Raw genomic sequence first — 15,565 nt, forward strand, 5'->3', positions numbered from 1 at the left:
CTTGATTTGTTCTGCAGTGATTCCAAGAGGCTCCAGCCAGGAATCTGCAACTGTGATGTTCAGTGTTAACAAGCATTGAGATGACCTCTGCATTACAGAGTCACAGTCCGAAAAATCATAGTGCAAATTACAAAAGATCATAGAAGTGGCTGTGGTGGTTCAGCCCAAGGTCCATGTAGCCCAACATTCTGGCTCCAGCTGTGGCCATAAATAAGATGCCTACTAAAAGAAAGGCAAAAACCAAGATATTTGATATTCCCCCAATTCTTTTCACACATCTCCCAGACACCAGCAATTCATTTTCAGCTCAAGGGATTCCCTACACCCTCATTTGCAACTTCCACTGGGTCCATCTTCCAAGTACTTTTCCAGTCTCCTCTTGAAGCTCCTCAATAAGCTTCTTGCACCCACAGTGCTCTCCAGCATGGAGTTCTGCCATAGCCTGTGGGAGCTACTGCCACTATTGCATGATTTTGAACCAAGCTCCCATTAGCTTTGGTTGGTGTCTCCTAGTCCTTGTGTTGGGAGAGGCTGGGAGCAGCCAGTTCCCACCCACCCTCTGGGCATGTTGGAGATCCCGTGTCCACACCAGGCTGGAGCACCCCAGCCCGCTCTCTTGGGCCTTCTATGGCAACTGCTCCAGATTTTGATCATCTTGGCTATGGTTCTCTGAAGCTTTTCCAGTGTTTTGCTTTATTTGTTTGTTGGGTTTTTTTCCCTTTTCTTTTTAGAACAGAAGAGTTTCTTTCTATGTTCTCTGTATGTTCTTGTGGCGTTGTTTTTGCTCTTCAGTCAAATTAATGTCAATGTTATTCCAGACTTGGAAATATTTAATTTCTGGGAAAAGACTTCATAAAGTTACTCCAGTTCATGTGTTCTGCTACAAGAAAGGGTTTGCTGTTCAGCAACCAGCAATGTTCATTAACAACTATGTTTCTTTTTCTTCTTTTTCTTTGTGTTTTTTTATTAGTTTGTTTTGTGTTCAACTTCTGTATCTTTGTTCTCGCACACTTGAAAGTGTTCAAAGCTGAATGGGAAAATAAAGAGATTTAAGTGAAAAGGGCCAGATATTACTGTGTTGTTTTTAAGGACTTTGGGTGCTCTTAATTCCTCCAATCAATTCTTTTCTAACTCCTGCTGTGTGCTAGGGTAGGTATCCCTGCAAAGTATAGCCCTTCTTTGATTTTGTGCCATGTTCAGCTATATTAGTACCTCTGATGGGAGCAGCCTTTGCCTTCTGTCTGTCTGCCCAGCTCACCCTCCAGTGAGTTGCAAAAGCAATACTCTACCTTTATTATTTTTCTTCTTTTTCACATCATCTGTCTTTCTCCATTTGCTCTGACAAATAAGTGATAAAAGGGAATGATGATCTGTTTAACACCACAGGAAGAAAGATGCATTATGAGACAAGAGAGACCTCTTGTTTACAGCGAGTTATTTTTGGTAATTAGCCATTTGTAGAGGAAGATGAGCCTCCGCTCGTAAAGTCAGCATGCCATAATTTAGGGGACTCTGAATGGAAGTCTAACATTTGCCTGAATTGGAAATGTTAATTGTGTGCGTTTAGAAATAAATAAATGGCTGTTTTTTTCTTTGCAGGAAGCAGACTGAACAAAGACCTGAGACATTATCTCAACCAGAGGTTTCAGAAAGGATCACCGGATCACGATCTACAGCAGACTATTAGAGATAACCTTTATCGCCATGCTGTGCCTTGTAAGTAACAAAATATTAACCTGGTGGATTACATGGAGTAGAATTTATTTTCTCTTTTTTCGTTTGTTTTTTTTTTTTTTTAATTTTTTTTTTTATTTTATCGGAGAGAGCCTTCACATGGTGGTGTTCATGGCTCTAGGGGAGACTCAGTTTTCACTAGGGCGGTCAGAGAGAGCCTTCACATGGTGGTGTTCATGGCTCTAGGGGAGACTCAGTTTTCACTAGGGCGGATGGATTTCCAAGTTCATGAACTTCAAGTTCATCCTTGAACTCAGCTTTGGAACAGCTGATGGTTTGGTCAAGCCTATGGTGCTTACTGTGCAAGAAAAAACCCTGAAAAGCAGTCATGAATTGAGTGCTTGCCTTAGAAATAGTCTTCATCGATGTCATTATGGTGAATGTGCCTTTATTGGTTGGAAACCTATGAATAAAAATACCCCTGCTTTTATTTTTATTTCCTTAGCAGAACTTTATGTCAGATGCTTATTTAACTTGTGAAATTGAACAGCATTTTATGGCTGGGTGCCATTGTAGCAGGCAACTGCCACTTTAGGAAGGTCATCCTTGATTCAAGTGGAGATAGGCAGCAAGAGGTAGTGAAGCTGAGAAAGAAATGCTCTTTTTTACTCAGAAAAAGACCAGGAGAAAAATTGAGAAATTTAGAGAGTGTGATCTTTAAAAGTTTAGAATCTTTACTCAAAATCAGACTGTCCTTGGAATTTTGGGAAGATGTACAAAGTGTGGAGAGTGATCCCGTTTTCACTGCAGCTCTGTTTGGTTTTCCCCAGCTGCCAGGAGAAGCTATTCTAAAGTAAAGGTTTTTCTGCTTGAACTTTGCTGAACTGGGGAGACAATGGTGTGCCTTTCAGATAACGTTGAGATAAGAACTAGTAAACATCTTAGTTACAACATACTGAGATGAGCAGCAAAATATTGTGAAGTTTTGCATCTCAACATGAATCAGAGGTTGTTTATCCTGGTAGACTTATATAAATATTGAATAATGATGTTGCCTCTCAAAATAGGTATTTGCCGACAAATATCACATAATGGTACGTAGAGTAATAGCCATTTTCAATCTAAGTGTTGCATGCAGGAGAACTGTGTAGGACCGTGGTTAAAATTGTGTGGTAACGCTGACAAATGTTGATTCTTCAAATGGCAGATGCCGTATATCACCACTGAGTTTATTCTCATTTTATCAGCGGAAAGCATGGACCAAACTACGTTTAAAGTGCTGTGCATGGACATAAAGAATAAATATAGATTATTATTTTTCTATTGAACACTTCCATTTTCCATTTTGTCAACGTGAAATATGATTAGTTTTCAATCATCTCACTTGCCAGGCTGCAGATTTTTAAAGCGTACTGCGGAAAGTGCCTTCTAGGAGAGAACGTGCAATGTTAGGCTCAGGAGCTGCAATGTCGTGATGCTAATGTCCTTCTGCCTGCGTGTTATATTCCAATTTCTAAAGCAGTAAATAAAGAAAATGAGCGTAATTTCTGTGGAAGCATTTTGTGCGTTACCAAGGCTACATTTTGAAATACTTCCCATTGATTCTTTTTTCTGATTTATTGAACTTGATGGTGAGCTAAACTGCTTGGACTCACTAAAGACTTTTGATTTAAAATTAAGAGCAGTGAAAGTGATTCTTGCTTTTTAGAAATAGCTGGGGGAGATATGGGTTGTTGATATAAGAACATCAGTACTTATGTTCCATTTATGAAACAAATGAAAAATTTGAAAAGTGGAGTTAGTTACTGTGTGTCTCTGTACTTCCTGAGTTGCAAAGCATTTAATTTTTTTCTTCATGTACTATGGGGATGGTATTAGCAGTAGCTTTTAAGAATGATGCTAATATTCATATGTGAATTTGAATGAGACTGCTGCATGCACGGTGGGTTGGGATGCTTTACAGGTCTGGAGATTAATCTAGCTGTACGCTCATATTTTTATTCCTTGGTACATGTGACCAGTAAATCCAGAGCCCTGGACCAATCTCTAGTGCTAATGGATTATGAAGTCTTGTATTTTGAAAATGGAATTCCCTGCTGATTATGTGGTAAACACGAACAAGAACACAAGGTCACTTGGACTGAGCGTGCTTGGCCTGACAGCTGCTTTTTGTTGCACTAAGAGCTAAATGAAGTGATAACTAGTAAATGCAAAATGGAGAAGGATGATGTTAACCGGTTCTTCCCTAGAAATTCTAGTAAGAATCCTGTGTGGTTCAGCTCTGACTAGTTTGGTACGAGTGGTGAGAAAACCCAGAGGGCTTCCCTTTCCCACCCAGCCGCATCCCAGTTGTGTTCTTGGCTAATTTAGGAACTGAATGAAGATATGATTACAGTTTTGTAGAAGACAGAGGTCGAGCAGAAAGGGAGGAAGGATGCGGAAAGATTTGACTTGACCTCATTCTTTCATGTGATAATGGAATGTTGCTTAAGCATCATTTAGATTTTTACTTTAGGAGAGTTGGTTAAGAATTTGCTTTATTTTCTGGTGAACAATTGAGGGTAAGAGAGTGGGATGATGTCAGGTCCCAAAGGGGATATAAGCATTGCCTAAATGGGTGACACAGGGCCGGGTTTCTGAGGGACCAGAGGACTTCACCCCTAAATGTGGGAGCTGTCATAAAGAAATGAGACCTTGAAAAGGACATAAAAGTGACGTATTATTGAAATAAGAAGATGAACCACATGGTTATTTTTGAAAGCTGAAGTGTTCCCCTGCTCCTCAGTGCCCTCTGCCCCTCCAGCACTCTTCCTCTGCGTCTTCACACCCTCAGCTCCTGCTCCCCATTGAGCTGATTTTTTCTGCAAAGATCTGTAGTAAACAACAGCTGTGACAAGTTTCCAGGTGGCCTCCAAGTTTGGTTGTCGTGAGTGCTCTGCTGTTACTATCACACCAAACCCACGGGTTTATTTACAGACCCAAAACATTCTCCTCTGGAATTTACAACTTCAGCATCCTAATCTAGGACCAAGCCAGAGTAAGGAAGAGAGGGAGGACACCTTATTTATGTATTTGGATGGTGCATAAGTGCTAATGAAGCCCTGCATTTACCATGTACAAGTCTTTGAAAGAGTTAGTGCAGTTCAGCCACTGAACTGGCTTTTATTTCAGCTGAACCAACTGTGTGTTATTTCCTTTACTTTCTTCCCGATGCTCTTATTTCGCTCTTAACTTCACGTGTTGCTCACGTTCATGTGAAGAGACTTTTTTTTTTAAAGAGTATTTTTGTCTTCTGCTTTAGAAAAATCAGCACCTTAAACTTGAGAAAACTTATTCTCCTTATGTGTTCAGATAAAAGCTATTCTTATTCCAAGCATGTAGGATCCATTGTCAAAACTAGGAAAAAAAACTCAAATACATCATCCAGATTAGCAAGATGTTGGTCCGGTCTCAAGCTATCCCCTTTGCCTCATTTTGTTTTGAAGTACCACATTTTTCCTGTTTTCTGATGTGCCTAATGAAGATCACCAGAAATAATGCTCTATTTGTGGGCTAGTTAATGGCTCCATTGAGCTTGGAGTAGTCTGCGAATTGGCAACAATTTCATGATTACTGATTGGCCATGGCTGTACCAGAAGTGCTTTGACTGATGCAGAGACTTTGCCCACAGCTTATTTCTAGTGTGGATTTCACTTATTCCAGCTCCATTTTGGCAGCCTGAACACTTATGAGTGAAAGGGACAGGTTTACCAACTGTGTGAGGCATCTTGCTGGGGCACCACGTGGCACCTCTGAGCCCACCTGCACTAACAGCAGTTGATGTGACTTGTGTTACATCTGATTTGGGGGGAGGCTGAGGATCCATGGTGTAGAGTGTGTTGACATCCTGGCTGAGTGTTTCTAGGAGCAGAACTCCCCCAAACAGGATTGGTGCATGTGAAGATTTTGCTTAGTGGAAAATGTGATTAGTTGCAAGTACACGTAAGAATATATCCATTAAATAGGTGTTTCCAAGTGGCCTTACCTTGGGATATCTGTGCAATGGTGTTAATTGAGAAAGATATGTGATAGCAACTTACTTTAACATTGTAGTACAGCAGCGTGTCTAAACCACTGTTCACGGTAGGCTGAACAGACAGGATTATCTTCCTCATTTTGAAATGATGGTAGAGGGCATCTGTTTAAAATAAACAAGCACTGGCCATTTGTCCTAGCTGCTTATTCTCAACAACCTGACAGCAGTTTTCTTTTCAAAGTGTATCAAGACAAATCAAGGAGATGATATTATTTCCATAAAAGCTTATCTCAGCATGTTGTTGTTTGTTTTTTTTTTCCCTCTGAGCACATGTACTTGATTCTGCACTTGTTTCAGCCCCGTGTGACAGCAGAGGCAGCTATGGTGGGTCCAGCATCTGTACCTTTACTTGCCAAAACAATATACATGATGCAAGCACGACTGAAATAACAGATCACTGGTCCCTGTTCTGCCCTGCCCCCATTCACGTATATTCTGCATTTATCTTATTTCAGTACTGTGCAGTTCCTTTCTTTGCCAGGCTGTAGTCTTCAGAAGCAAAACTCCTGTAAGTGCAAGGTCTTTTTGATGGTAGATGAAACGGGGACAATGTAATGGCTAGCCTAGAGTTAAGTCTTGGATGGCAGCCTAGACACTACGTGGCAATCTTTTTCTTTTCCTCTTCTTCCCAAAATTGGCTTTTAAAACCTCAGGAGGTCATCATTCAACACTTGATTCACTTTCCCAAAACAAGTACATGCCCTGGGATTAATTGGCTGGAGATTTTAACGTTGGAGATTTACCACTTTCATTTCTGCTGTCTGTTCTTCCACCTTCCCAGAGTTTGATCTGTTCCTCTGACTTCAATTACAGAACAGTAGCTCCAACTGTTGTGGTTAGTCTTATAAGGGACCGTGGAGCAAAATGGAAAGAAATGGATAAAAATCAATAGCATAAGAGTTGAGTGATCTCTAAGGAGGCTTAGAAAAAGACAGCGACACCCAGGCACCTGGCTGGCCTGAGCTCTCTCACATTTCAGTAGGAAAACTGAGAATAAGTTTCTTTATTCCAAGCAATCTGCTGGTGCAAAGAAAAAGTCTCCTTTCTAAGGAAAACCAATAGTATTGAACAAGGAAACTTCACACTATTTATAGGACAAACTTTAGCAAGTGGATGTAGAGGAGGACATAGAACCTTATAATCTGTATTAAATGTTTTCATGGATAATTGAACTATCAAGGGGCAGTTCAGTTGCTCCAGGAGTCGGATAAGCTGCTACGTGTGTAACCACCATCATCTGCAGCTACTGGAGGACTGGGGAGCTGAAATGGGGTGGGTTGTGATGAAACTGCTGTCAAACATGCAGACTTAGGTGATTTCCCAGGATAGCTTTTAAAGTCCTGTGGCACCGGGTTCCCCATAATTACTTCTGAACCTCAAAATGAATTGATAGAAGCAAACCAGCTTATAGAAGGTTTTTTCTTTAGAATGTTGAGTATAATAGTGTATCAGTATGCTGGGAAAAATTGTTGAAATGAAGCAGAAAAGACCTTTATGTTACAAATGCATGTGTTTTTACATGTGGGGATATTTGAGTCACAACTTCGAAGTTATTTTTAGTTGCTAATTTTTATTAAGAATAAACAGAATCACTGACAGTGCACATTATTTTTCTTCACAGGCAATAAATCATCACTTTATGTACACAAATGTTCTTTGAATTCTCAAAAGCTTTCCAGACCTGCAGCCATATTTATTATCCAAGTACCTTTTGTTGCAGCTCCCTTCCTAAAGGTGTAATTCTGCTTTTGTAATGAGAAAAAGTTGCAGTGTCCATGAAATATTTATTTGAAGGCCCACGCTGATAAGGTGATGAACAGCAAACAGATCTTTTTTTCTAACACATGAAAAATAATTATTGTTTTACAAGATTTATGTTAGGAAAAAGTTTTAAATATTTTTAAAACACTGTCCTTATCACTAGGGTGCAGCATACGGGTGCCAGCAGTATGTAAAGATAGTTTTTCTCAAGAACATTTTCTTGTTAGTTAATCTAGCTCTGAGAACATGAGGCGTATTTTCCATGCCAGCTAATGTACACACATTTACTTTTTCCTGTATTTTCAGCAGGGATTGTATCCTGAGTACAACCAGTATGTTTAGAAAATCCTTATAGCTGTGTTCCAGGGAGTGCAGAACTGCAGCAGAGTCCCCTGCAGTTTTCAGGGATATAATTATCTCACATATTAGTGAACCAGATGTGTTTTCACTTTTGAGAGAGAAAAAAGCCCTGCTTTTAGCAACAGGGCCGACAGTTCTGTAGTTTAGTTCCTTTCTGTACACAGTCATTTCTGTTTAATCCAGGAGACTTCAGACCTTTTTTTCCATCTGGTCTGTCCTTTCAGATCAATAGTGCATTTTGTGCCACTGGAACTATTGGTGTGGTTGGTTTTATTTGGTTGGTTGGTGGGTTGTTGTTTTTTTTTTTAACATTTGGAAATAAAAGCACTTATGATAGCAAATATTGCTCCATCTGCTTACCCATTTGTGAGGAATAGCTTTTTTGTATTTCACTGTACACCCAGTTGAAATTGCATGAGGCACCAGAGAACAGTACAAAGCAGAAGAGCTCAGTCTTATAGGCTCTCCCGTGCCACTTGCCAAAGGAGATTTGGGTAAGAAGTGTGGGAAGAGATTACATGGCTAGTTTTCTTTGTTTTCTTTGTTAGTCCCCAGTGTACTTAATTTTGCGTTTTTTTCATTGCGGTTGCTTTGTACTACGGCAAAGCATCTGCGAGCGGGTATTTAGGTAGTACAAAGTCTGTGCATATGTTTTAGAATGTAAAGGTTTCTAAGGTTGTGAGTCTCCTGGAAGTCGGAGAGTAAATCAGTGCTGAGAGCAGGTACTGCTGTTTGGAGGTTGAAGGGGGGAGATGAATTACCCCACATTGTTTGCTTCAGAACTGGCTCTGCCCTGCCATAGTTTTATTCACCATCAGAATTTAATCTATAGAGGAGGCAAACCACAATATCCCCCAAAGTAATGGAATGAAAATCTTCTGAAGAGTGTGTGGTCAAAGGCGATAGGTGTCCTTATACCCATTTTTCATATGATGTCCCAGGGTCCTGATTAGATCTTTTGCAATGGCTGCAGTGTCCCAGTTTTTGATTTCATTGAGGCGGTTTGATTTCTTTTCAACAACCTCCATGTATCTGTTCAAGGTTTACAGCCTATTGATTATGCTACCAGCCAACAGAATGAGTGTTCCAGGCAAAAGGAACAGTTTAAAATGAGGAAAAAATGAAATGCGTAGCCATTTTTTAATCTGCGCTGCCACTTTTATTTGCATTTGGGATTCACATTTTGATATTTCATTATTAACCCTCTCTAGAAAGCACCTATTGCTCTGTACAGGCATGTTTGTGCTTGGATTTGTTGATTTGAATGGTGGTTTCACAGAACAGTCTTGTACTTCTTTTGTCTAAGATTTCAGTACTTAAAAGTGGACACCTGTAAATCCTATTTATATGATATTGTGCTGGTCCAGTGCGGTACCTGCAATGTAGTATGGGCAAAACCAGTGGCATTGCAGAGGAAGAAATGCCTGTGTGATTCCCAGATGCAGATATTGCTGCTGTGAGAGTCTCTGAGCCCAGGAGGGCAATGGCAGATGCAAGCTCCTGACGGTTTGATGGGGTTGCAGACTTGCTACATTTCGTCTTCAAACAATTATCCTTTTTTCTAACATTACCATGCTTCTTCACATAAAGCGTGCTGTATTTGTCCTCTAAATCCTTTCTCTCTTTATTTCAGCAGAGAGGAGATTAGCTGGGTAATCATTTATAAAGCTGTTTAGATTCTGCTGGCTGGTTGTCTTTGGGGAGAGTCGTACCCAGTACCTTTACTAGGAATAACTCTGTAAATTAATCCTCATTGATTTCCTGCCCCCCACCCCCAGTGAATGAGAAGGCAGAAAAAATAGAACAAATATTCCTAGTTCTGCCCTTATTGAAGGAGAAATAAATCTTTCCTATTAGTCATAAAGGTCTAGATATATCCTTTTTTTATAATGTACTCCTGAATAATTAGAGCTTTGAGTTATGAAGTCAAGATTACCTGGGTCATTGCCAAAACAGATTTCTTTAAGGGGGACACTGGTTCCCTGAATTCCTTTTAAAGGAATCCCGGGCCACTCTTAATTAGTGATTTAGGAGGGAATACATCTGTTTCACTGAGCATTGTCAAAATTATTATTTCAATGGCAAAGTTTAATAAATGGCTCTTTGAAAGACTAATGTATCTTCAAAACGGGACATGTAACACAGAGTAATCAGGTAGATAGTGATCTAGCCGTTTTACTTGCAGGGTCTTTTTGGGGTTGGAGATGAAAAAAAAACACCAAAGACCCTTGGAAGTGTCATCTGCCACTGAATTATATTACCTACTTCATAATTCATTCACTACCTATGCTTTTTCTTTTAACTTTAAGTTTAATACTTCATTTACCAGGGGAAAAACAGTAAACAAATGTTGATGTTGATAAAAGGAGGTCTGAAGGAAGAAGCTTATTAGATAAATTGATGATACTTCATTTTTATCTTGGGCCATCATGGCAACCCAAAAACTGCCGCTGCAGTATGGATTTTTCTGCCAAATTTAAATCTACTTAATGGGAGAGTGTCATATGCTAAAAATGTGCAGGCAATCTTTGCTGCATTAGGAACTTGAACTGGTGTTATCTCGGAACTGAGGGGCTGGGGCAGGTGATGGAGGAAAGAGGAACTCCAAATTAAGAAGCTGCTGCTTTTAGCAAACTCTTCCTTGAATACATGAGGAGGTGGATATTTATAAATGCAGTATTACCGTCTCCTACTGTTCACAGGTCTTGAATTAGTAATCAAAAACTTGAAATTGGATATTTTGACTCTTTACCTGATAGTTTCTGAGCCCTTACTTTCATGCTTTTCTAGGGTGCGGGGTATTTTTGTGTTTTAATTTGTTTGGAAGGGGATAATACATGAGAGCTGAAAATGTACTCAAATAGTGAGGTTATTTTCAGCTCTTTCTAAATCCCAGTATGTAAGGTTTTAGGAAAAGGAGCAAGTGTTGCAAGATGCACAAGAGAGTTGAAGAAAACCCAGCAGGATGCTAAATGGCAGTGCAGAAAGAAGTAGGAAGGCTGGACTCAAGCGTGGGGCAGAGCTGGACAGAGCATTTCTTTCAGGAATGTAAACATCCTATAATGTTCATAAATATCTTTCCCATTTTTGCATTCCAGTAGTTTTAAACATATATTTTGCTACCTCACTTATCCTTCTGCAATCCTCTGCAAAACACCCAGTGCCTTCTAGAAGGGATCAACTGATGAGATGTGATAGTTTTGCTCCTGTGTAACTAACCTCACCGGAGAATCGCATTGACAAACATTCTGTAAATTGCCCACATTATAGAGCATTGATGATACCATTAAAATGGTAAATTTAATATTATAGTACTATTAGATTTCTCCCTCATTAACTCTGATCTGATAAACAACCTCTGGCATATTTTGAAGGTAATAGTCACCTTACAATCATTACTGCTCCTCTCTATCTGGCATTTCAAGTTCCTATAGATTTATAGTTCTTCTGTCATCTAATCTGTATTTACTCCTTTAATTTTTCTTTGAACTTGTGCTTACAAGCAGACCCATTCCTAGAGGGCCCTGGGCATGCAATTAATACTTCACACCAAGAGTTAAAGTCATCCTAAATTCCATTCCTCAGATTTAGGAAAAAATCAGTTTTAGAGAATAAAATGAACCCAACATTCAGGCAAGCACGATGCAGACCTCCAGAGGTGTGTTAGTATGGGGCAGCTTGTAAGGGTTGGTAGAGGGTAATGCTGGTAGCAGTGGTTGGGTTCTTGGCTTTTGCAAACAAGTATCAGAGCAGCCTCTGCAAAATCTTGCTGGAGATGTAGGTGATGAAGAAGGGACTGAGTGGGTGCTGTGGCAGGGGCTGTGATGGGTATTGGGCATAGCCCTGCCAGGCAGAGCAGCCCTGGGAGCTAGAAAAGCTGAAGAAACTTTTTCAGCTGTGTCTGTCCAGCCAGAGACAGCTTCCACTCCCAAACGTTAATCCTCAAACAGCAAAACCACGAGCCACAGTTTAATAAAGTAACCTTAGCTCCTCTGGACTGGCAGGGAGGCTTCTGTAGAGGTATCACTTGGCTCCTTGTTTTCCTAAGTGAGTCATGGTTTAATTAGAGCGCTGTCTCGAGGAGGAGGTGGTTGTTATACATCACCTATCACAATGTAAAAGTGGAAAGCGACGCTGAAATGCTGACCCTTAATCTGAAGTGCACCATCTGTGTTTTATTTCCACATCTTGCTGAGTTTACAGTTATTTGAATTCACAGTTTGTTCCCCATTTGCTGTTCCCACATGGTAAGTGAATTGGATCCAAAATGTACTGATGAAAGATTGAGAAGTCTGTTGGAGAAGTTTGTTCCTACCTACAAGAGTGCTCTATCTCACACTTCTTCCACCCTGTGAGTTAAATCCCAGCTGTAAAATCTTGTGTCAAGATGGTCTTCTTTCATGGTGGGAAGTTGGGGTTACCGTAAGGACAAAGACTCCTTTCCCCATCCTGAGTGATTTATGGTTTGCCTTTGACTTTCTGCTCAAGAAAAGGTAAAGAGTTCTCTCCCATCTGACGAAGTATTTGCTTTACTCTTCCTGTAAATTTGTGTGGATGCTTATCTCGTGGTGCTTGACATTGGAGCACCACTCTTATTTAATATTTTTTCTTTGTTAGAATGAGCCAAAGTGTTGATGCTAAAATAAGACTGGGTATAATATAATGTAAGGTGCTATAACTGCGATTGTAACAGTTTCCATGGTGCAACTTTGAATTACTCTGATTTTAGAATGGGCAAGCAGCTCAAAACCAGGTTGAATTTCATTTATTCTCCTTTGTTTCTGGTTTTTTCTACTGACAGTAACCATTTTCTTAAGACATAACTAACTGTAAAAAAAGATATAAAATTTAAACATGTTGTATTTCAAAAGCAAGCCTTCAAAATGCTGAAGGCTGTATAAACTTAAATACCTTCTTTGGCTTTTGCTAGAGACCACACAAGCTCTGAGAAATTGATTACTCTGGTGCTCGAAGGGGCTTTCATGATACAGAAACAGAGGTTTGCATTGAATTTCTTTCTTTGTGTGTGGGACTTTTTTTTGGAAAGAGAAAAAGCCTTTAAACCCCAGATTAAAAATAAGTCATTTCATTGTTTCCTTTTCCCCCCTTCTAAATCTTATGAAAGAAGTTTCATAAATGATTGGGGAGCTGCATCTCTGAATAAATGTAAAGTAAAATGCACCATTTCTTTTTTTAATAAAGAGGCTTTTTTCCGGAATGTCCCATTTAGGTGCTGCCTCATTGAAGTATCATCTGGTGAGAGAGTTTCAGTCTGGCTGGTGCAGATTTTTGTATTTTGTGGATGTGAAGAGGAGGGATGAGGAATTAAGAGTTATTTATTTTAATATTGCAGTTTTCAACTTTATTGTATCCAGTACTCTAAACTCATCATTATCACAGGCTTTGGACTTCCCAAGGAGACTGTGAGCAGACTGGACACATACCTGAAGAACAGCCTAAAACTCAATGAGGCTGTTGTTGAAAGATGGGGAAGGTGAATCTTGAGCAAAAAATTTTTATCTTTCCTTTTTGAAGAAGAGACACATAATGGGCCATCACCTTGGGCCAGATGGTGTTTTCATGAAAATATTTATGTCCCATAAAATGACGACTGTTTTATATATTAATAATCAGGCCATTCTCCTGTTCGTTTGTGGCTATTTCTCTTCTAAAAGTAATATAAGGCTTGCTATCTCTTGGTGGCATTTTGCCCCTGCCCAGTTCAAATTCTTTTGGGGATCAGGTACTTCAGCAAGAGCAGTTGCTGTGTTGGTGCTGTTGGGTTTGGTGGTGGATCAAAGAGATGATGTATTCTCCTTACGTTGCCTGGCCCTCACACACACGGGCTGTGAACTTGTGAGCCATTGCCTGTGTCCACACCTGTACCCGGCTGCTTTGGAAGCGATGGCTGTTTGCTGGTGGGGTTCAAAAGCTTCTGCTTGGTAGAGCATCAGCGGTGGGTGATGTCCCCACCGTGCCTGAGCCCCGGTCCATGGCAACAGGTGACCAGGGTGGCCCCACAGCACCCTGTGCCTACCCCACCAGCACCTCCTCAGGATCCACACATCCCTGCTGGCCTCGGTGGAGCCCTGCGAGCCCCTGAGAAGCTGCCGTTGAGCTGTGGGGGAGCAGGTTTCCTTGTGAGGCTGGAGTCCCCTGGGATTTCAGTGCTGCATCTAAGCAATCCTGTCCTGTGAGATATGTGGAAAGCGTCCAAGACGGACACCTGCTGGCTCTGAAGCAGTCAAGTGCTTTTTCCAAAATATCTTTGGCCCCTGTTCTTGATGTTTACTTTTAAAAAGATACAGGCATGTGTTGGCTGTAAAAGAAAGGGAAAAAAAAAAATAAATCATTGCTGCTGTCACTGAAATTCCCTGCAGATTTAAAAGGAAGATGAAAGTTGGTACTTTAAGGGAAACTTGAAGCCCTTGGGACAAGCACAGCAGAAAACAGAAAGATGCTCTGTATTCTGTCTGATTGCTTGCAAAAATGAGTGCTGTATCTCCTACAGAGAGAGAGACAGAGCTAGAAATACATATTCACAGTTCCCCCATTCCCGTGCCTCGCAAACTAGGACAATACCATTTTGCGCTTCCCTGGGCATATTCTCAAACAGCAGCTCAGTGAAGGTGATAGAGAAATAAAAACGGCGAGGGAGAAAGAAGAGAGGGGGGAAAAATCTGCCTCGTGGTATTTCAGATTTCCAGCATATACAGGTGCTTTTTAATCCCTCTGGCCTACATATTCCACAGCCCCTAGGAATAGAGGAGTCGTGATGTAATGCTCTTTTCCTCACACTCCCAGCTTAAATACAGATGGAAATTGTTGTCATGTGTTAGAAATGTCACCAATAATATAAAAGGCAGGCTTCTGCATTCTCCCTTTTGCACTGTCAGCTGCTGCTGCCAGCTTATTCTTCCCTCTCAAACCTATTGTCATGTGGCAGAAACCCTGATGTAAGTAAGCCCTGTCCTCCCCCTGCTTATGATCCCTGCATTTTTTATTCCCCTCTGCTGCAGTGCTGAGGATCATTACATACCACGACTTAAAGACAAGACCTCACAAAGGAAGGATTAATCTTGTATTTGTGCTTGAATTTCGAAGGACTCAGGCAAGTGAGAATGTTCCGTTGTATTCTCTCTCTTTTTTTTTTTTTTTTGGTCCTTTCCTAGATGCTAGATACCGTAAGAAATGAGAAAAGCAGTGAATGCCATAAGCTCGGTCTGTGTTTAGGGAGCGAAGCCGGTGGTTCCTCAGCTGCAGGTTGTGCGTGGAAGGAGGGGAGCGGGTTCGGACGGGGAGGCTGTGGGGGACAGGGAGGGAGCTGTGGAGCGGAGCCGCGCAGCCTTCGCCCAGCCTGGGAGGACAGATGGCTAGTGCTGCTTTTTTTTAATTCATCAAGCAGGCTTTACGGGAGGGAGGCCCGTTGGCCAGCGGGTGCGCCGCGAAAAAGCGGGGTCAATGGGCACGAATAGGCTGAGATCAGGACCAGATGCCTGCCGAACAATGGGGCTTTTGAAAGAAATGCGGGAGGAAGCGTGGCGCTGGCTTTGTACAGCCTCCGCATTGCAGGTTGGAATGGGGCAGCTCCGATTTAATGAAGTGCATTCCTAAACGTGGTCGTCAGCCCGGGCTGGGGAGACAAGGGGACATGTCAGAAGGGGGCTTGTGGGGCTGGCGCGTTTTGGGGGGGGT

The 15,565-nt window shown here is 41.1% G+C and overlaps 1 protein-coding gene across 1 annotated transcript in view; it reads left to right on the top strand.

Annotated features, from left to right (window-relative positions):
• The window catches only part of LOC106890681 (membrane-associated guanylate kinase, WW and PDZ domain-containing protein 1-like), a 285,153-nt gene that overhangs the window by 182,066 nt on the left and 87,522 nt on the right, over positions 1–15,565 (top strand). Inside the window, exon 3 of the mRNA XM_014946636.1 lies at positions 1,600–1,716. Coding sequence (XP_014802122.1) covers positions 1,600–1,716 — 117 coding nt within the window. The remainder of the gene's footprint in view (positions 1–1,599; positions 1,717–15,565) is intronic.

Source organism: Calidris pugnax, unplaced genomic scaffold, assembly GCF_001431845.1.
Source record: "Calidris pugnax isolate Ruff unplaced genomic scaffold, ASM143184v1 scaffold81, whole genome shotgun sequence".
NCBI classification, from domain to species: domain Eukaryota; kingdom Metazoa; phylum Chordata; class Aves; order Charadriiformes; family Scolopacidae; genus Calidris; species Calidris pugnax.